The sequence below is a fragment of the Triturus cristatus genome, chromosome 3_1 (assembly GCF_964204655.1).
Source record: "Triturus cristatus chromosome 3_1, aTriCri1.1, whole genome shotgun sequence".
NCBI classification, from domain to species: Eukaryota; Metazoa; Chordata; class Amphibia; order Caudata; family Salamandridae; genus Triturus; species Triturus cristatus.
The window spans coordinates 607,735,703-607,757,741 of NC_140583.1; the positions used below are offsets into that span (position 1 = coordinate 607,735,703).

A 22,039-nucleotide genomic window follows, 5' to 3' on the forward strand; every position below is an offset into this window, starting at 1 on the left:
GAATCAGCGACTAGGTGTCTCTATCAGAAGGACAAGTTGCTTACCTTCAGTAACACCTTATATGATAGGGACAGGATCTAGCCGCAGATTCCTTATAGACCCATCCATCCTCCCCGCTCTGCAAACTGATGGTGCTGTTGTCTCCTAGATCCCCTTTTTGCATGCTACTACTGTTCGTTCATGCTGTACTTGCTGATACGTTTTTACTTTTCTGGCACACTGTTTTTCAGGGACTGTTCCTTTAAGTGGCTCTGCGATATTGGTGCAAAAATAGTCACACAAACAACTGACATCACTGAGTCAGGGGAGAGCTTATATGGACTCCGTTGACAGCACATTTGGGAGACCAAGTCGCTGCGAAGTTACCCGATGCCCTCTACCGATGCGCAGATGTACTGCTGAGAAAAGTTCTGGATCCAGTCTGGTGCCTGGGGAGGATTTTAAGATAAGGAATCTGCGGCTAGATCCTGTCTCTACCAGATAAGGCATTACCAGAGGTAAGTAGCTTGTCTGTCTAGTTGGCTCCAGCTGACTCTAAGAGCCAAAGTATGAGTGGAGTGAGCAAAAATCGACATGGTTAATCCTGGAAAAAATGGTGAAAATACAGCTATTTCACAAAGTGTGCAGAATAAACAGCTATGCCAAGACTACTTGAAATGGAGAAAAAAAATGCATGTTGGAGTTTTCAATCCCCTAGTCATAATGCTAAAAGCAAAACTACATGTCTCAAAATGCAATGTGGAGTTGGTTAAACGCTAGAACCAGCTAGAAGTGTCACATGTGACATGGGTCCTCTGCTGCTATGGCACATTGAGCTTTAGTCTTTCTTTTCAGGCTTGACTCCGCCCTTGTACACATGCTACAGTTCACTGTGTCCATGGCTGTTCATTAGGCTTGGGCAGTAAACTCCACTCAGTTAGCGGAGTTTCTGCCCTTTTCTCCGCTTGGGTAGAAATTCTACCTGAGCGGCAGGAATACCAGTGCGAACTGCAGTTCGTACTGCACTCCACCACTTGCGGAACTCCGCGGAGTTTTTTTGTAACTTAGCAGAGTTCCCCGTAGCAAAACTCCACGAACTACGACCAGGCCTGCTGTTGATACATACTCCACTCATGAGGGTGGTATATAAAATTATAATAGCTTGCCCTTCACTCTGCCAAATACTGTATGTTTCAAATGTGCTATCCCTTGTTTCTGCAGTGGCGATACTAGAGAAAGAAACCATCTGAGCACTGTGGAGGTGTAGCCTCTTCATCAAGTACACGAAGATCAGAAGTAGTTCATTGAGGTTTTATTAGGTACAAGCAAATGAAGAAACCTCATCCAACAGCATCAAGAGTAACAGCTTCTCTCCTATTTGAATATCCTCTGCACATCATTCAGTGTTCTAAACATCTCTAGGCAACCTTACCATATTCTAAGTTCTATATTCTAGGCTTACTAAGAACACACTAATACTAAGAATACCACATCATCTCCCCCCGAATAAACACATTAAAGAATACAAAGTAATAAAAGATACAAAAAAACTAAGGTACACAATCATGTAGACGAAGAGGAATCTTTTTTACACGTTTAGGTCTATCACAAACAACATCTTTCGGTAAAACAGAGTTAGACACAATTTCTTCATCAAATTTACTTGTGACATGTCCTTCTTTAGAGATGTTGGAAGGCAAAACAGCAATCCTGCTAAGATTTCAGATTTTGTGATCACTGGTTTTAACGGCGTTATCAAATAATTTAATAATTTGAAAAGGTTTACTAAATTTAGAATTGCAACTAGATTTCCTTGGAGATTTTATCTTTACCCAATCACCTACATGTACAATCGTTTTCTTAACAGCTTTTCTCACATCATAGTGAGATTTACGTTCAAGCATTTTCTTCTTTTCCTTTTCTTTCCAGTCAGGTATGGGATCAGTGTTGTTACCTGCCAAAAATCTTTTGTCACTAACCCAACACGGAAGCAAAGAAACATTTTCTATTCTCCCTTTAAACAAACGAAAGGGACTGACACCTGTGGAAGAGTGAGGTGAAAACCTATATTCCCTTTCTTTTTTTTTTTATTGCAAGTTCCCAAGAGTCACCACAAGACCGAGCTTGCTGAATTGTTTCTTTAATTACTTTTATGAACCTCTCCACAACACCATTACATTGTGGATGATAGAGCGCAGCTCTCTTGTGTGTAATTCCCCTCTCTTTTAGGAAAGATTACATGCTATTAGATATGAATTGTACTCCATTATCTGACAGGATTGTCTTTGGATACCCTTCATGTTCAAATAGTTCACTTAAAAATGTAATTACAATACCAGATTCAATAGAAATAACAATTTTGAATTCTGGCCATCTAGAATACAAGTCAATGCATACTATAATGTATTGATCTTGTGATTTTAATTTTATTGGTCCTAAGATATCAATGGAGATGTCAGACCAAGGTCCAGCAGCCTGCTGCCTAATAACCATAGGTTGAGTCCTGCATTTTAATGATTTGTCAGAGTTGCAACAATCAACACGATCACGTACTGCCCTTTCTACATGCGTGTCCATAGCAGGCCACCAGTATGCTTCTCTTAGCCTTTCCTTTGTTTTTGCAATTCCCATGTGTGAAGAGTGTGCATTACTCACCAGTTTATCTCTTAAAGGGTTAGGAGGTACTAGTTTACTGCCACGTAAGAGAAGGTTATCCAGAACAGCCATTTCATCTTTTACATGAAAGAAACCTCTCACGGTTTCATCACACACATTTTTGTGACACCAACCATTGTTGACCATATGAATTACTTTTTTTAAAATTGAATCTTTCGTAAGATTTTCTCTCCATTCATCTTCTGTGATCATTCCCTCACTAACTAAACATACATTGATTTCTTCATCAAAACTCTCTCCACCAAACAGGTCAGTATCATTGACCTCTTCATCGTTCTTATCTCCCAGTCTCGAAAGGCAGTCTGCAAGGATATTGTTTGAGCCTGGAACATGGGAAATTTCAAACTCAAACTCTTGTAGAGCCACAACCCATTTTCTAATTCTGTGTGAAACAAAATCTATACCCTTATTGGAGTAAACTTCCTGTGGCGGTAGACAACAACTCGAGAGTCGCTTTCAAGGTAATCCTTTATTTAAAGGAATAAAGTCTCTAAATAACGGACCCGCAGAGAGGCCGTACTGTCTCGATGAACAAGTAGGCTAGAATGACATCACACACACATTCTAGAATACAAGCGTCATACAAGGAACAATAAATAAAGAAGAAATACTAACAGGGATATTACACATCTTCCCTTCCTTAACAAAACTAAAAACAAAATATAATACAGTTAGCAAGAAACATAACACAAAATAATATAACACATGTGAAATACAAAAAACAAATATCTCCTTAAACTATATAAATCATGACATAACAAAATCCTTAAAATGAGCAGGTAATTTACAAATTCTCCTGGTGGCTAAGGTGGTATTGCAGCAGAGAGAATTAGACAGTGAACTAACACTATCGGTACTGTTCTGAGGAAGATAATCAGAAGTGGTGTTTGTTTCGTCTTGAGAAAGAGAATTGGAAACATTGGAAGATATTACAGGAGATTCAATGGACACATTGGAAGTAACAGCTGGAGATTCAAATAAAATATAATCATCATAATCAGAAGTAACATCCGTTTGAACATGAATCTTGGCTTGTATTTCTGAAATGGGAACGAGTCTGCTCTTATTCCACCACCTCCCATCCTGAAGAAGACAAGAACTAATACCAACCTTCCTAATTTTGTGAGGAGAGGTAAAACAAGATTCCCCTTTTTTAACCCCGTAAGGTTTCCTAATCAACACCCAAGAATCCGGTGTAAATTCTTTACTCTGAAAATGTTTCCGAGAGTCAAAATGAGACTTCTGCTTGCTTTGTGCTAAAGTGACATTATGACTTAAGGAACTACCCTCACCTGAAGAATTGAAATTGTCAGAAAAAGAAGAAAACCTCTCAAGCCAAGAAGGCAAAAGCAAAGTGCGACATTTCCTGCCCCTCAATAACTCAAACGGAGTAAAACCAGTAGTTGAGTGAGGGGAAATGTGATAAGCATTAACCTTTTCCTTAAGAAAGAGATTAACATCTAAACCAGAAGAAAGAGCAGTCTGTATACCCTCCTTAATGAAGCGATTACCTCTTTCAACAAGACCATTTGCAGACGGACTATACAAAGCTACCTGAATGTGTTTAACATCCATAGACTTCAAAAACTCTTTCATTGCAATAGAAACAAAATGTGTACCATTATCCGTGACAAGTTCTTTAGGTGGGCCTTCAAGTGAAAAAACAGCTTTGAGAAATTTTAAAACAGAATGAGTTGAAGCAGACTCCACAAATGAAAAATATATCCAATTAGAAAAATAATCAATCAACACCAACAAAAACCTTGAAGTGCTTGGTAAAAGGTTAAAAGGACAAGCAAAATCCAAAGCTATTTTGGACCAAGGATTTTCCGGTAGAGGTACCGGACGAAGAGGGTTTTGTGTAGTCTTCCAATGTTTGTCCGAAATCACACACTGAGGACACACATCTATAAACGAGGACACCTGAGCATTAAGAGAAGGCCACCAATAATTTTCTCTGAGTTTCTTACAGGTGGCAGTTACCCCAAGGTGACCTGCATGCGCAATAGAAATAATCTTATTTCTAAGCGAAATTGGAGGAATAAAACAACCATTCCTAGTGCAAATGTCATTTTCCAAAGACAACTCAGAAGCAACCTGAGCATAAGATATTAAATCCTTGGAGACATTGCGAATAGGAGGCCACCCTTTAATGATAAAATTAGCAATTTTTTTAAGAGTCTGGTCAGTGGAAGAAGCCTCAATCCAATCTTTTTCCGAAATAGTTCCATTTGAAGTGGAAGACACATCAATAGATGCTACTACACAGTCAAAATCATCAACAAAATCATCCATTGAAGGTAAAGGGAGACGAGAAACACAATCTGCTCTGAAATTCTTTCCGCCCTGTATGTACTTTATGGTAAAGTTATATTCCTGCAATTTGGAGAGGATACGTACAAGACGAGCAGAGGCTTTGCCAAGACCATCACCTTGTAAAAGGTAGACCAAGGGTTTGTGGTCAGTATACAGAGAAAATGGACAACCCCAAAGATAAGTTTTAAATTTGGAAACAGCCCAAACACAGGCTATAGCCTCTCTTTCTATTGTACTGTACCGTGATTCAGCATCAGACAAAAATCTAGATGCAAAAGCAACAGTGTGATCTTTGCCAGAACCTTGCTGACCGAAAACCGCACCAAGACCATTAAGACTTGCATCCACGGTGACTGTACAATGGAGACCATGAATATAGGGACTAAGGGCAGGGGCATTAACAACCAATTCCTTAATATTTGTAAAAGCTGTGTTTACGTCCTCCGACCAGACAAAAGTAGAGCCTTTTTTAAGGAGAGATCTCAAAGGTTGGATACATTGAGTATAATCAGGTACAAAACGAGCGTAATATTCACAAAGACCTAGGAAAGATCTCAAAGCATCCTTGTCAGGTGGAGGTGGAGCTTTAATAATAGCCTCCACATTACTGAATTTAGGTTTGATACCCTCTGATGTGATGTTATGACCTAAAAAATAATCAATTTGCTCCGCTAGAATTTTGCATTTTTCAGGTTGAACAGTAATGCCCCTAGCAGACAGAATGGAAAAAACTTTGTGTAGAGTATCTAAATGTGATTCTCTAGTCTCAGTAAAAACAAGGATATCATCCTGAAAAGCCTGGACATTCTTAACATCTTTAAAAAGAACGTCCATAGCTTTCTGAAAAACGGCGGCAGCTGAGGCTAAACCAAAAGGCAGCCTTAAATATTTATACGCACCAAAAGGGGTAACAAAAGTAGTAAGTTCTTGGGATTCAGGATGTAATGGTATCTGGTGATAAGCCGAATGTAAGTCTATTGTGGAGAAAAATTTAGCATGGCCAATATTAGAAAGCATTTGTTGAATATGGGGAAGAGGATGACAATCAACAATGATGTTACGATTTAATGATCTGAGGTCCACACAGAGACGAAGATTGCCATTTTTTTTTTTAGCAAGAACAATGGGAGAAACCCATTCAGAGGAGTCAGTTGTAGTAATAACACCCTCAGCACAAAGTTTCTCCAATTCTTTTTTTAAATCACTGCGAACACTGATAGGAACGGGTCTCACCCTGTGTGAAACAGGTATAGCATTATCCTTTAGTCTTATAGCATGCTCTCAAAACCTTTAATGTTACCAATTCTGTCAGAAAAAACAGAAGGAAATTCTTTTTTAAGAGTATCAATGGTACATGCATTTTCTACACAAGCATCAATTGACAGAATTGGAAGATCTCCTAAAACAATAGGATTTTTGTGTCCAGGCTTCAGAATTATGCCTAATTTGGCTAAATCCCTCCAACCAACCAAGTTTCTGCCTCTGACTGCAACATATATTTTCGTGTCTGTAGAACGTCCAAGAATTTGTAAAGAACCAACAAAATAACCAAGTAAGTCAATATCCTTTTCACCAAAAGCTTTTGGAGAAATATCGGGAGCTTTAAGTTTGATGGAATGACCCCAGGTGTCATAGAAGGTAGTGTCGGCTAATACAGTGATGGGTGCCCCCGAGTCAGCCATAACTTGTAATAATTTGTCATTAATAGAAGCTTGGCAAAGGGGACGTTCAATTTCAAAAGAATCAATGGGTTCATCAATGGACAAAAGAAGGTTAGAAAACATATTATTACAATCAGAGACAGAGGATTTAGAAGGTGAATTCTGTACTTCAACATTGTGAATTTTTACAACTGGAAAAGAACGACGGGATTTACAAAACTCCTGAAAATGACCAGTTCTCTTGCATTTGCCACACTTTCTATTTAAAGCTGGACAAGAAGGAAAATTTGCAATGTGATTTTTGTCGCCACAGCGAAAGCAAAAGAATTTCTTAGGGTCTTTGTTAACTTTAATAGCCGCTACAGTGGAGAGTTCTGAATTGTCTGAAACATATGAAATGGGAGAATGACCTTCTTGACCTGATAATGCCTGTGAAGAAATAATAGAACGCTCAATGCTTTTTCCAATGTCAACAACTTCAGATAATGAAGGATTACGACAGGTTAAAAGACGTTCTTGCATTTTTTTTGAAAAACAGTTAAAAACGAATTGGTCTCTGATGGAGACATCAGTATAATTTTCAAATTCACAGGTAGAAGCAAGAACTCTCAGCGCCGCTATATACTCTTCGACTAATTCCTCACTGGTTTGTTTCCTCTTGAAAAAACTGTGTCTCTCCAAAAGAACGTTGGGTTCATCTGAATATTGTCTTTTAAGCTTGTTAGTAGCTTCAATATAAATATTCCAGGTGCCATCGCCAGAGGGTCTAGGAAACGGAGGTAAGTTGTCAAAAACTTTCTGCGCTGCGATCCCAAGATGATTGTAAAGTAGAGCTTGCTTTCTTTCCGGAGAAAATTCTTTCCCATCGATGGCAACTAAATAATTTTCAAAAATATGAAACCATTGTTTCCATAGAATTTCTGGTTTGCCAGGTCTTTGCAAAAAAGGAGGAGGATGTAAGGCAGCGTCTGAAGCAGACATGATAACGCAAAATAACAGAGAAAAGGAGTGCAAGTCTTTGTAGAATCCTTGAAATGAAGAAATCCGGATGTTTCCCCTTTAAATTATAAATAGAAGTACTCCTAATATCTCTAATGTAGCTGTAGAGCTGCTTTGGAAGATAAAAGCCTTTTAACAATGAGGAAAAACAATTAAAATGAAGATAAAGGCCTTTAAGAATGCAGAAAATCCATTAAGGAACGTTTCTATAGTCAGGATTCAGTGTGTGGTTAGTTGCTAGGATACAGCAACAAAGACAGTGGCTTGCACGGAAAGAATGTAGCACTTATGATGGAGCGCGAGAAACTCTTCCAGAGAACAATGAGAGGATTGTTGCTAGGAGGTGAGTAAGCACAGACATCAGCTCTCGTGTCAGATACAATGTAGCGCGTGAAGGAGCTCGCTCACGGCAGTGCTCGCGCTGGAAACAATGTAGCTCTTCTCGAGATACAAAGACGGTTGGGCCTCGCAGCAATCCTTGAACAGCAAGCAAGTGAATAAATAAAATGAAATCCAACCTTTCTCTGCGGGTCCTCACGAGTCTTTTAGTGAACGGAAACAAGTAGATTGTTTCTTCAAAGAAGCGATGATGAAACAGCAACGGAGAATCCAGCGAAACTTAACTTGAAGGACGAGAGTTGTTTTGATGATTCTACGCCACTCCTGGTACCAAATTATGTGGCGGTAGACAACAACTCGAGAGTCGCTTTCAAGGTAATCCTTTATTTAAAGGAATAAAGTCTCTAAATAACGGACCAGCAGAGAGGCCGTACTGTCTCGATGAACAAGTAGGCTAGAATGACATCACACACACATTCTAGAATACAAGCGTCATACAAGGAACAATAAATAAAGAAGAAATACTAACAGGGATATTACACTTCCTTAAGGGGTTTATGATCTGTGAAAACCTTAAACTCCTTCCCCCACAAAAATTTCCTTAATTTCCGTATAGTCCAAAAAACTGCTAAAGCCTCTTTCTCAATTACAGAGTACTGTAATTCTGCCCCTCTTAATGGTCTGGAAATGAAAAGTATAGTGTTATCTTTTCCATTTACCTTTTGTTTCAATACAGCTCCAATGCCGGTTGCACTGGCATCAGTTAAGAGAAACGACATTTTAGAAGGATCAAAACTGTCTAAACTATGAGCATTATGTAAATAATTTTTTATACAATTAAATTCTTCTTCACATTTTTTACACCATAAGAATTCATTACCTTTCTTCATAAGGGTACGGAGTGAGACAGTTTTTTCAGCAAAATTTGGTACAAATTTATGGTAAAATTCGGCCATGCCAAAGAATTTTACCAGCTCGTCTTTGTTAGAAGGGGATCTTAGATTTAAGATGGAGTTCACTAGAGAAGGTTTTGGTTTGATACCATCTTGTGAGACCAAATGTCCTAGATATTCTATTTCTTTTACATTAAAGTTACATTTGTCTCCAGGAAGTGTTAAACCAGCTGATTGCAATGTCTGTAAAACATCTGTTACCCTAGTATCATGTTCCAAGACATCTTTACCATATATTAATATGTCATCTTGATATATTTTTACACCTTTGACATTATGCAAAACACTTTCCATCACCCTTTGGAACACAGAAGCTGCAGATATCAATCCAAAGGGCATCCTTACAAACTTGAATGTACCAAAGGGTGTGACAAACGCTGTAAGATCTTGAGAAAGTTTATGGAGTTTGACTTGGTGATATGCAGACGTTAGGTCCAGTGAAGTAAAATGCTTAGCTTCATTGAGAGAACACAGCATTTCACAAAAAATGTGTGTGATGAATTTCTCAAAATACATGAATAAATAAAAATATATATATATATATATATATCTATATATATATATATATATATATATATATATATATCCACAGTCACTATTGTTATAATGCGGAGTTTCCTTGTCAATGTAAATTTTGTTGCGCAATGAGGTTACACTTATCTCTAACAAAAAGTAGCGAAAATAATTATGTAGGCCCAAAGCGTCGGGCAAAAGCCTTACAGGTCAGGCAATGCATGTGAGACAACTCTTCCAGGAATATAATTACATCATAATGGTGAGTGAACTCTTCCTGGAACGTGATTACATCATAATGGTTTCAGGCCTTTTCCTTGTGTGTGGTAGTAACAGGCCAAAGGCGTCAGGCACAGGCCTTTAAGGTCAGGCAAGACGCGTATGCAGAGTCTCATTAAATAGAGGCCTTGAATTACCTATGCCGCTAGCAGCGGACGGTCTTAAAAGGTAACATGGAAGATCCTACCGTTGTTTGTAGCATCAAGCTCTCTTGTTACAGGAACATCCCATCCTCGTCGCCAAAATGTCGAGGTGTAGCCTCTTCATCAAGTACGGGAAGATCAGAAGTAGTTAATTGAGGTTTTATTAGGTACAAGCAAATGAAGAAACCTCATCCAACAGCATCAAGAGTAACAGCTTCTCTCCTATTTGAATATCCTCTGCACATCATTCAGTGTTCTAAACATCTCTAGGCAACCTTACCATATTCTAAGTTCTATATTCTAGGCTTACTAAGAACACACAAATACTAAGAATACCACAAGCACCCCACCTAAACTCTTCGCTTAAGCCTTCCAGGCACCTCTTAGAGCCCACTGGGCTGTAAGCCCCTGCCTTCTTTATGTATATGCCAGGAGCATTTGTGATTTGCTCAGGCAGAGCTGCCTGGCAATGATAATGTTGCTTTATGCAAGTTTCTATATTTCAAGAATAGTGAAAAGTGTTTGTTTTAGAAAGAGTGAATAAGTACTAAAGTTTTACAGGACACATCAAATTCTCTATGAACGTCTTGCTTATTTATTGAACTGGACTTTTGGAAGTTATATAATGGGTGATTTAGGGCAGAATAAAAGGGCAGCACACAGATGCTCTTTGAACAGCATGAACTGCCTTTCTGACAGCACATTCCATGATCAGGGGCCTCGCTCCATGGGGTACAGTACTATTTTCCACTAATTCTACAAAACAATTCAAAAGGAGATGAAGTCTTCTACAGTTGCCCACCTCACACTGAAGTGGGGCAAATTTGCAGCATTAAAGTGCAATACTAGGTTCTAGAAGCCCAAATGTTCTGCCTGTTAAATGCATTTCCAAAGGTGCCGCTTTTGTAGTGACATCACCAGCGTAGATTTAGACTTGCTATCCCGTCTCATACTCTGAAGCACCCTGATCATGACGCAAATGATACGATGCGGTGAAAAAAGCATCTTTTGACTTCACAAATAATAGCTAACATAATTTGAACTAAAGTACCTCTTTTTCAAAGTGTGCAACTGTTAGCTCAGTTATACTGGCCAAGCTGAGGAGCTTGAGTTGCTAAAACATTGCATTGCTACATAGTACTGCGTCTGTGTTTACACCCACTGTACACTTCTTCACTGAGTTTTATATTCATACCTTACTGTCTCTGTTCTCTTACCTTTGCATTTCTGCTGTGACATCTGTGTTCGCCTAGCTTTTTATCTTTGCTGTTGTCTGTGTTTGGCAAGCTTTGCTTACATACCCCTGCCAAGTGATCATCTAAATTATACCCAGGACACAGTGCTTATCCACTCGTGCCTATCCACTCTTGACTTCATGTGTCCCCTATCTCTACATCCATGCTACGATGTCTCTGTTCACTCATGTTTAACTCCATTATCCATGCCATAGCGCCTGTGTTTAGGCTTTACATGCATTCTGCGCTGCCTGTGTTGAGCTAACTTCACATCCATGATGCTGGACTTCACTAAACCGCACCTTCGTGACACAGTACCTGATTACATGTATCTTTACCATTTGGATAGCAACAAGCACTTGACCTAGGGTACTGGGCCTCACTGATGTACACAGAAGTTGAATCGCTGCTGAGCTCGAGAAGGAGTAACGGTGAGGAGTCCTAATTTGGAAGCCTCTCCTCTGCTTCATGCACCCACTGAACTCCTTTGTTTTAAACTCTGTGTCCAATCCAATGAGTTGAGAAAGGAGAGAAATAAGGTGATTAGGTGGAGCCGCAGGAAGACGTTAGCCTCCCTGAAGGCGTGGCGGAGAAGTAACAGTACAATGGTTGGTTATGGAGACACACCGACCGGGCGATGTGTAGGAATAAGTCCCCTCACTTTGGGATGCCGCACAACCGGGTGAGTTGGCCTAACCAAAAAGGGGGTAGCAAACGAAGATGGCACTCGCAGCCCAGACCCTACCAGGCGGCAGGGCAGAAATGAGACTGACATGGTAGCAATTTGGGGCCTAACCCCAGGTGATAAGCTACCCCCCCCCCCCCCCCCCACACACACACACACACACACACACACACACGCAAAGGGCCTGAAGACCAACCAAACGATGGTCCCAGAAGGGGCAAGGAACTAACCAAAGAACTTTCGTTGCCATTTACGAACTGGTGATATGCATACAGTGTACCACAAAATAATATGTATGACATACTGAGTATATGATTTAAGACCCAAAATATGACAGTTGGCAAATGATCATTTATGACCAGGGGTCATACAAATTATGACCGAAGTATATGTATATAATCCTAATAAACTCCGGCCAAACACCGACCACTATAACCACAACGCATGTTGGCTGTATACAAGGTTGGTTTGTTTGTAATGCATATACACTGGAATGGGCACAGTGCAGGTGTTATGTTCACTCATGTTTAACTCCATTATCCATGCCATAGCAACTATGTTTAGGCTAACTTTACATCCATGGTGCCGGGCTTCACTGAACTGCACCTTCGTGACACAGTACCTGATTACATGCATCTTTACCATTTTGATAGCAACAAGCACATGACCTAGGGTACTGGACCCCACTGATGAACACAGACGTTAAATCGCTGCTGAGCTCGAGAAGGAGAACCAGTGAGGAGTCCTGATTTGGAAGCCTCTCCTCGGCTTCATGCACCCACAGAACTCCTTTGTACGTTTGTTTTTTTAACTCTGTGTCCAATCCGATGAGTTGTGTACCTGAAAGGTTACCTGTCACGATCTGCACTATTTCTATTAATGAAATGGAAATAATGTTGAATGTGTTCTGCTTACCTTTGTTCCTATTTGTTATAATCTGAAAGCCACACTAAGTATAGGTAAACGGCAATGAAGGCTTTACAATACTTTTTGTTGCTATTCTTTATTAATTTTGTCCTCAAAGAAAGAATGCACTCTAGAGGGATTTGTTAAACTGATTCGTAATAAATTGTGTAAATGCATGTCTCTGTAACCAAAAGCAGCGAAGAAAAGTATGTAGCCACTCATTCTGTAAACTGACTGACATTTCTTTCTGGAATATATTAAATAAAATACATGCGATCATATCTGAATTTGTTGTATTTCGCTTTCTTTTCAGATTACTCCCTAGCCACTGCAGATCTATCAACACTACAAGGCTTCAACTCACCAGGGATGCTGTCTTTAGGGCAAGTGTCTGCCTGGCAGCACCATCATTTAGGACCGGCCACTCTCAACTCTCTTGTGTAAGTGTTGTACCTAAACACTGCATTTCAGAATTGTATACCTCACCGTTAGAATTCAGCTCTTCATCAGATGTCAGTTCCATATGTGGGCAGTAAAGAGCATTGTTTTTATTTGGCTTTTTATAATAAAGCATGCCTTGATAATCAAAGTAAGGTGGGAAAAGTATATTGAGTCATTTGAAGAACTCTCTGGCAGACATCCTTGGAGAATGCTTACTTATACTTTAGATGAGTTCCCACAACACCCTAATCCAGCTGTTTAAAAATCTGAGAAATGGCAATAGCTTCCTTGAAGTACTGTGCGCTCACCTTTAGGATTTGCGTCTGATCACAAGTGTTTAGTCCACTCGTTAGTGGGACGCAGGAATTAACAAGCCTGATTGCAGTACAGTTAAAAAAAACAAATGTACCAAAGTGCCACACAAGAATGTTTATCTAAAATAGTAGTATTCACAACAGTGCTTGTTTGAAGTGGGCCAGCAAAAGCAATTAAAATAGGTGTACCTATCTTCATTCAAATTCAGCCCTAGTTTGTCAGGAGTTTCAGTTTAAGCCAATGTAATTGTTGGGGCATACACAAAGTGGACATATCTTCTAAATCCAAATATGGGTCTTTTTTAGGTGAACCGTGTTCGAAAGGTGAGTTGGGCTGCAAGCAAACTAGTATAGCAATTGGATGGGACCAAGACACATTGGGAAACATTTTCTTGAACCCTAGCTAAAATCACAGGAGTGGGAGCCGATCAGCAACAGTATACTCAACAAAAGCGATAGGTGAAGACAGCTTGTGCAAGAAGGGCCTTTCCAAGGACAATGCAGGATCTGTAGTCTTATTTTGCGAGTTGGGAGAATCTCCTGGTCATCTGTCAAAAAGACTGCAGTGCAGAGGGAATTTTACTCCAGTTTGGAGAATCTCGTGGCTGATACCGGACAAGGGTTTCATGGCCTTATTATCCTTCTGGGAGACATATTCAGTTTAATCTGTTTTCAGCAGTTCTCAGCTAGTTGCATTAGGTCATGCTTTGATTTTCTTGAGGAGTGTTCGGGTTCACCTTTGTTTGGAACCACTGTATAAAACAGCAAGGATGATGTTGAGTACAATAATTTACACTGTGGGGAAGTTGTTCTCCAGGTTGGAGAACATGACACAAGAGGTCCTGTAGATAAAGTAAATGTTAATGGGACCTATGTTGACATGTTATTTGATTCAGGTGCTAAAATGTCTTTGATACCCAAGGACTTCTATAAGCGTAAGCTTTCTGGTCAACCTTTTCAAACAGATATCTGTTCATTAGCTTATGGTGGGCAACTTATTCAGTTTATAGGGTATTTCAGTGGAATTTGGGAATACAAAGGACATCTAACTGCTGGAAATATTTAGGTTATATAGAAAAAGACAAGGGTTCCAGTGGATAATACAGAAATAGTATAAGCAATAATTCTGCACAATCGCAATAAATCTGTAAGGACTATAATATCGGGGGGCAAAAAGAATTCTCTACACAGTATATTCAGAATGATTTTTTTATAGAAACACAGCAATCAGTATATACACTTCTTTAAATCAAAAGCGCAAAACTTGTGCATAGTGTCCCCAAGTGAAACATGGAACCAAAAAGTGACTATACATTGTGAAACAAACACATTTCTTAGTACAGGGTTTCCATAATTTTGTGTAGAACGGCCATTTGAGTACAATTTGACAACAGTCCACATATACAATGATGCAGGCTGGATAATGGTCCGTCCTATGTACTGGTCGACGGCGTTTCGACCCTTCTGCAAATGTAGGGTCTCTTCAGGACTATCAATTTAGGGACATCTAAAATAAATTAATAGGAATTAGCAAAAGCCCATATACCGGCACTGATGCGAGAAACTGTAAAAAGGACTTAATTATACACTAATTACCTGGATTTTAAGAAGGAGCTAATCATAGTGACGCTGTGGTGCCTTAGTGAAAGTGAAAAAAGAAGAAAAAGAAAAGGACTCGCGTGAGGACCCAGCCGGGTTCTTGATTAATGTGTTCAAGGAAAGAAAAAGGGATAATATTGCCGCGTGAATGACTCATGGCATTGATTGAGTTACATAGCACAAAAGTCCTAATACTGCATATATATAATAAAGATACCTCACGAGATGGAGCGCTGGCTTTACGATGATGTATAGAGGTTCTTGCTACCGCTGTAATGCTCAGTCTTCCATTACAAAGCTCCACTCAATGTAGCCACACATTCATAGTTAATGTAATCTCAATGGGATAACTATAAGGTAAGGGAATAATAAACCATAAAAGAATGTTTTTTACGAAGGAAAGCAATAATAACAAGGGGGATTAAGGGTAATGCAAAGCCTGCATCGCGTTGTCACTTACTTAATGCAATGCGGGCGGACGAATATCCGCGAGTAACGCTTGTACTTCCTGGATCCGAGTACGTTCCTGGTGCAATGACCACGAACGACTGCGCTGCTGCGTTAATATGCAAACAGTTCAGCCTCCCCGTCGGCAGTGTGAACAATGGAGCGCCGAAAATGTGAGCGATCCATTGCTCAGGATGACGCGAGAATAAAAACAAAGGACAGACTGATGCATAGATGGCGATAACGCTCTCAATGCTATAGTTGTATTTTCTAGCATGGATTAAATTACTTGTATTGCTCTTTGCATATACTAAGGAAGAAAAACACAACAAGAGCATTAAATAGCTCTGTCTAATCAGAGAATTTTTCCATGTGCTCTTTAATAGGTACATTACATTTCTGTTTGCTGCATGATGTCTGTCATCCACCCTCATATAAAAAATCACATTCTATAACGATCACTACTACAATAGACACCCAATAATGAAATACTTTTACATCAATATGAAAGATACTTGGATAAAAACTGGTTTCTCTACCAACGGCTACATAACCGTGCCGTCTGTACTGTTATCCTTAAAACATAGACAAGGTGGTGATGTATGACTGATAGTAGGGGCATTAATCATAGATAATGTGCTCCTAAATAGGTGCATTACATTTCTGTTTCCTGCACGATGTCTGTCATCCACCCTCATATAAAATCACATTCTATAACCATCATTACTACAATGGACAAACAATGATGAAATGCTTTTACATCGATATGAACGATACTTGGATCAAAACTGGTTTCTCTACCATCAGTTACATAACCGTGGCGTCTGTGCTATTATCTTTAAAACATAAACAAAGTGGTGATATATGACTGATGGTGGGGGCATTATTCATAGAGACGTTCATGATGGGTGATAGATCCGATGGTACTCTTTTCATTCATAGTCTGTTTAAAGTGGTTACATAGCCTCTCCATTCCTCAGCGGAATTGAGGCCCTGTTCAATTGAATTAATCCTATCTATCCATCTGCATTCAGTGCCTTGCAGTACATTTGCAATATCTCCTCCTCTCACTGGTAGGCTGGCAATTTCAATCACCTGCCATTTAAAATCATTGGCAGTGTGATTTGTCTCCATGTAATGGGAGACCAAGGGCGCATTGGGAACAGATCTTCGAATGCGGCTCCGATGTTGGCCAATCTTCGCTTTGATAGGTTGTTGAGTCTGGCCAATGTATGGAAGGTTACAGGGACACCAAATACAGTATACCACATTTTTTGTGTTGCAATTGGAAAAATCTTTTAGCGTGTATTTGAGATTACCATGCTCAAAGGTAGCAGTCTTGAATGTGAATTCACAGGACACGCAATTGCCACATTTATGGTGTCCTGTAATTTTGGGTAAACCCCATGCAGCAATCAGCGTATTAGGTGAATTCGCTTTTTTATCAGTGGCAGATCTTACAAGATGGTCTTTTATATTTTTCCCTCTCTTATAAGCAAAAAGTGGGGTATCAAGAGCCAGATCTATACTTCTGATGATATTCCAATTGCTTACTATGAGGTTACGCACTTGATTTGTGTGTGTTCCACAAGTGGTAACACATACTATTTTGTCCATGTCTGGTTTCTCTTTGGTCTTCAATAGTTCTTCCCTTGGACAATTCCAGGCTCGTTTGAGTGATCTTTTCACAAGTCTGTTTGGGTAGCCTCTATTGACTAGTTTTGTTTTGAGTATTTCCGCTTCACTCATATAATCTGCTTTATGAGTACAGTTACGGCGGATTCTGAGAAACTGCCCAAATGGCAGACCGTCTCTCAAGGCTCGTGGATGTTGACTGCGATATGATGGGAGCGAGTTCCTTTCTGTGATCTTTCTATGAAGGGAAGTGTTAAGTGCCCCATTTTCATGGTTGATATTAAGATCTAAAAATGCTATAGAAGATGGGTGAACAGTAGATGTAAATGTGAGATGGGTTTGAACTGTGTTAAAACAGGTAACAAAGTTATTGAAATCTGTTACCGTACCTTTCCAAATAACAAAAATATCGTCAATGTATCGCTTCCAACATTTAATGTTGGAGCGATACATGTTGTCATTATTAAGGGCAAATTTATGCTCTACATGGTCCATGTAAATATTCGCTAAATTTGGAGCGAAAATTGCTCCCATACTGGTGCCAGAACACTGTTGGAAATAGTGACCATCTGAGATGAAATAGTTGCTCTGTAGAGCTATTCGTAAGAGACTGATGATGAAGCTAGTAGGTACTTGTATAGGCCTAGGTCTTAATTCTAGGAGGCTCTCTATTATCTCTATACTTTCCTTTTGAGGTATATTCGTGTACAATGAAGTTATATCTAAAGTAGCTAGTAGGTCAGTGCCTAGATTAAATGGCATACCGTCTACTAGATTTATCATGTACATGGTATCTTTGACATAAGTATCCTGCAATGGGACAAAATCTCTGATGAAATGATTTATGTAGTCGGTCTGCCATTTGGGCAGTTTCTCAGAATCCGCCGTAACTGTACTCATAAAGCAGATTATATGAGTGAAGCGGAAATACTCAAAACAAAACCAGTCAATAGAGGCTACCCAAACAGACTTGTGAAAAGATAACTCAAACGAGCCTGGTATTGTCCAAGGGAAGAACTATTGAAGACCAAAGAGAAACCAGACATGGACAAAATCGTATGTGTTACCACTTTTGGAACACACACAAATCAAGTGCGTAACCTCATAGTAAGCAATTGGAATATCATCAGAAGTATAGATCCGGCTCTTGATACCCCACTTTTTGCTTATAAGAGAGGGAAAAATATAAAAGACCATCTTGTAAGATCTGCCACTGATAAAAAAGCGAATTCACCTAATACGCTGATTGCTGCATGGGGTTTACCCAAAATTACAAGACACCATAAATGTGGCAATTGTGTGTCCTGTGAATTCACATTCAAGACTGCTACCTTTGAGCATGGTAATCTCAAATACCCGCTAAAAGATTTTTCCAATTGCAACACAAAAAATGTGGTATACTGTATTTGGTGTCCCTGTAACCTTCCATACATTGGCCAGACTCAACAACCTATCAAAGCGAGGATTGGCCAACATCGGAGCCGCATTCGAAGAACTGTTCCCAATGCGCCCTTGGTCTCCCATTACATGGAGAAAAATCATACTGCCAATGATTTTAAATGGCAGGTGATTGAAATTGCCAGCCTACCAGTGAGAGGAGGAGATATTGCAAGGCACTGAATGCAGATGGATAGATAGGATGAATTCAATTGAACAGGGCCTCAATTCCGCTGAGGAATGGAGAGGCTATGTAACCACTTTAAACTGAGACTATGAATGAAAAGAGTACCATCGGTCCTATCACCCATTATGAACGTCTCTATGAATAATGCCCCCACCATCAGTCATATATCACCACTTTGTTTATGTTTTAAAGATAATAGCACAGACGCCACGGTTATGTAACTGATGGTAGAGAAACCAGTTTTGATCCAAGTATCGTTCATATCGATGTAAAAGCATTTCATCATTGTTTGTCCATTGTAGTAATGATGGTTATAGAATGTGATTTTATATGAGGGTGGATGACAGACATCGTGCAGGAAACAGAAATGTAATGCACCTATTTAGGAGCACATTATCTATGATTTATGCCCCTACTATCAGTCGTACATCACCACCTTGTCTATGTTTTAAGGATAACAGTACAGACGGCACGGTTATGTAGCCGTTGGTAGAGAAACCAGTTTTTATCCAAGTATCTTTCATATTGAAGTAAAAGTATTTCATTATTGGGTGTCTATTGTAGTAGTGATGGTTATAGAATGTGATTTTGTATATGAGGGTGGATGACAGACATCATGCAGCAAACAGAAATGTGATGTACCTATTAAGGAGCACATGGAAAAATTCTCTGATTAGACAGAGCTATTTAATGCTCTTGTTGCGTTTTTCTTCCTTAGTATATGCAAAGAGCAATACAAGTAATTTAATCCATGCTAGAAAATACAACTATAGCATTGAGAGCGTTATCGCCATCTATGCATCAGTCTGTCCTTTGTTTTTATTCTCGCGTCATCCTGAGCAATGGATCGCTCACATTTTCGGGATGTAAAATCAGCACACAGTAATGCCCGGTCTTTGCAAAGTTATGATGTCGGAGACAGCACCATTTTGATCACCGATGCCAGCTCAAAGCGGTTGAGTGTGGTACTAAAACTAAGAAAGGAATAGAAAGAACTATCTGATAGACATCTAGCCACAGATTCCTTAACTTTAGAATGTTCCCAGGCGCCAGTCTGGATCTGGAGAATTTCCAGCAGTACCTCTGCGCGCCGGGGGACGGCATTGCATGGCTCCTTCCTGACGTCGCCCACAGATATGACGTCAGTGGAGCCATACAAGTTCATCCCGGCGCACGGAAGTCAGTTTCCTTCTTTTCCGCGTCTCCACACGGACTCAGGAGAAGCGGTTCTTCTGGCTTGATTTTGTATCGGGCCTTTTCGAAGGGAACAGTGTGCAATGCCTTCAGGCTTCAAGTCGTGTAAGACTTGTACGCAGCACATGTCGGCGACGTATCCCTACGAGATCTGCATGTGGTGCTTGGGAGAGCACCACCACTCCGAGGAGTGCGACGCCTGCCAGAAGTTGAAACCAAAGTCTCTGCGGGAACGTCTGATTAAGTTTTTGTCCGCCCGGATGGCCGATTAGGAGTCATCGCGCCGCTGATCTCCATCGCGAGCAATGGCTCCTGTGCGGGACAGGTCACGGAGTTGTTCCCACGGACGTCACTCGTCTGATGCTGGTAAGCACAAGAAGTAGTCACGGAGGTAGTCGACCTCACATAGACGTTACGTCGAGGCCCACTGCTCTCCTTCTTCACCGGAGATGGGCCCCCAGGAGTCGACCCCTACCTACCCTCCATTTCCTGGTGCTGGGGTGACTAGGACCCAGATGGAAGCCTATTCGCAGGCTTTACTGGCCATCTTTGGGTCACCCCCTCTCCCTTGCGCACCTTCGGGAACCACAGAAGGGGTAGGGTCTCAGGTCGGGACTTCGCCGGCGGGTTCGCCCTTGGCACCGATCGAAAACCCTGACTCCGGTTCTGGAGTCACTGCGACGTCGGGGCACGGCCCAGAGGCGCATCCTAGTCTGACGTCGGCCCTTCCTGTGGCGTCTCTGCACAGCCCTGTGAGGCTCTCTGCACCGACGCTGGATGCGGCTGCAGCGCGGAGCTAGACTCAGAGTCACTGTCGTTCCTCTCCACAGTTCCCCATCTCGGTGGAGGTCGAGTTGACGCCGGGTGGACGATTCTTCGGTGGTCATCGACGTTGAGGCGACGCCCGTGCCGTCCACTGCTATTCTTCTGGAAAAAAGTATGAGGCCTCTGAGGGCTCCCCACCACCAGGGTTGTTTCGATGGTCCTCGGAACAGGTGCCCATGGGGCACTGGCAGGCCTTTGGTCATCCTCGGGCTGTGGAGCCTCTACTGTTGGGTGGATGGGTTAGCCTACAACCGTCCCCTACAGATGGCTTATTGTAGCCACCTCGAATGGCCACGGAGGCTAGTGAAGCGTCCCTCAGTCTCTCTGCCTTCTGATCCCTTGTTGGATCTACTTCACCAGGGAGCTGTGAAGGTGGAGCCCTTGCTACCCTTTTGCAGGTCATTATATGACACTCTTCTTGGGGCGTGGGCAAGGCCCTCATCGAGGGACCCTGTGGATTGTGCTAATGCACATCGTCATCGCCCAGCTTCAGATGACCTGGTCTGTTTGTGTCTCCATTCTAGGGCTCAAAGGCTAGTATTCCAGGCAGCTTCAGTCTCGCTACCCTCCTTCCCTCCTCTGCTGCTTCTTTCCTGTAGGGAGTCTCGCTGGTTGGAGTCGTGTGGTCACCATGTCTTTGCATCCGCTAGCTTGGGCCTTCGGTCCCTGAACACGTCTTGCGTGTTTGCACAAGCTACTTTTGCCCTTTCGGAATCGGTCGAGCGTCTCCTTCCATCTCTTCCAGAGGGCCTTCGAGCTGCCCTGGTTCGGCTACTTCATGATGGCCGGAAAACAGCACCGATTTCCATTCGGTTGGCCATGGACACTACTGATTCTGTGGGTTGGGCTATGGCTAGGGTAGTTGCACTGTGTCGCCATGCCTGGTTGCGCGATGGCAGTTTCCCTGAAAATGTTCAGGAGCGTCTTAGGGATCTGCCCTTTGATGGGGTCAGTCTTTTTGACAGTCACGCTGACTCAGCGATTCAGCGCCTCATGTCTGGGTTCCCATGACTTGCATGGTTTTGTAGTCCTCATTGCGGACTTTTAATTTCGTTTGCAGTATTATTACTGCTTTTTTGGTATCAGTCTATAGGTTCAAGACGTTATTTCCTGGACGGACTGTACGGCTAATCAGCCGTTTTTGTCCTAATTTGGTTCATCAAGCCAGCTGTTTTTGCATTTCTTTTTGAGTCCTCTGACTACGAGCTCGTCTCGAGAGGTGTCCCTTACTTTTTATAGGGATGTGACATACCCTATGTGGGGTATTCGTTGGCTA

At 41.1% G+C, this 22,039-nt stretch overlaps 1 protein-coding gene across 10 annotated transcripts in view; it reads left to right on the plus strand.

The window, feature by feature from the left end:
• Nucleotides 1-22,039, plus strand: part of MEF2A (myocyte enhancer factor 2A) — a 707,982-nt gene that overhangs the window by 654,308 nt on the left and 31,635 nt on the right. For all 10 annotated transcript variants that reach the window (XM_085644526.1, XM_085644528.1, XM_085644525.1 and 7 more), the window contains one exon: nt 12,998-13,124. In XM_085644526.1, coding sequence (XP_085500652.1) covers nt 12,998-13,124 — 127 coding nt within the window. The remainder of the gene's footprint in view (nt 1-12,997; nt 13,125-22,039) is intronic.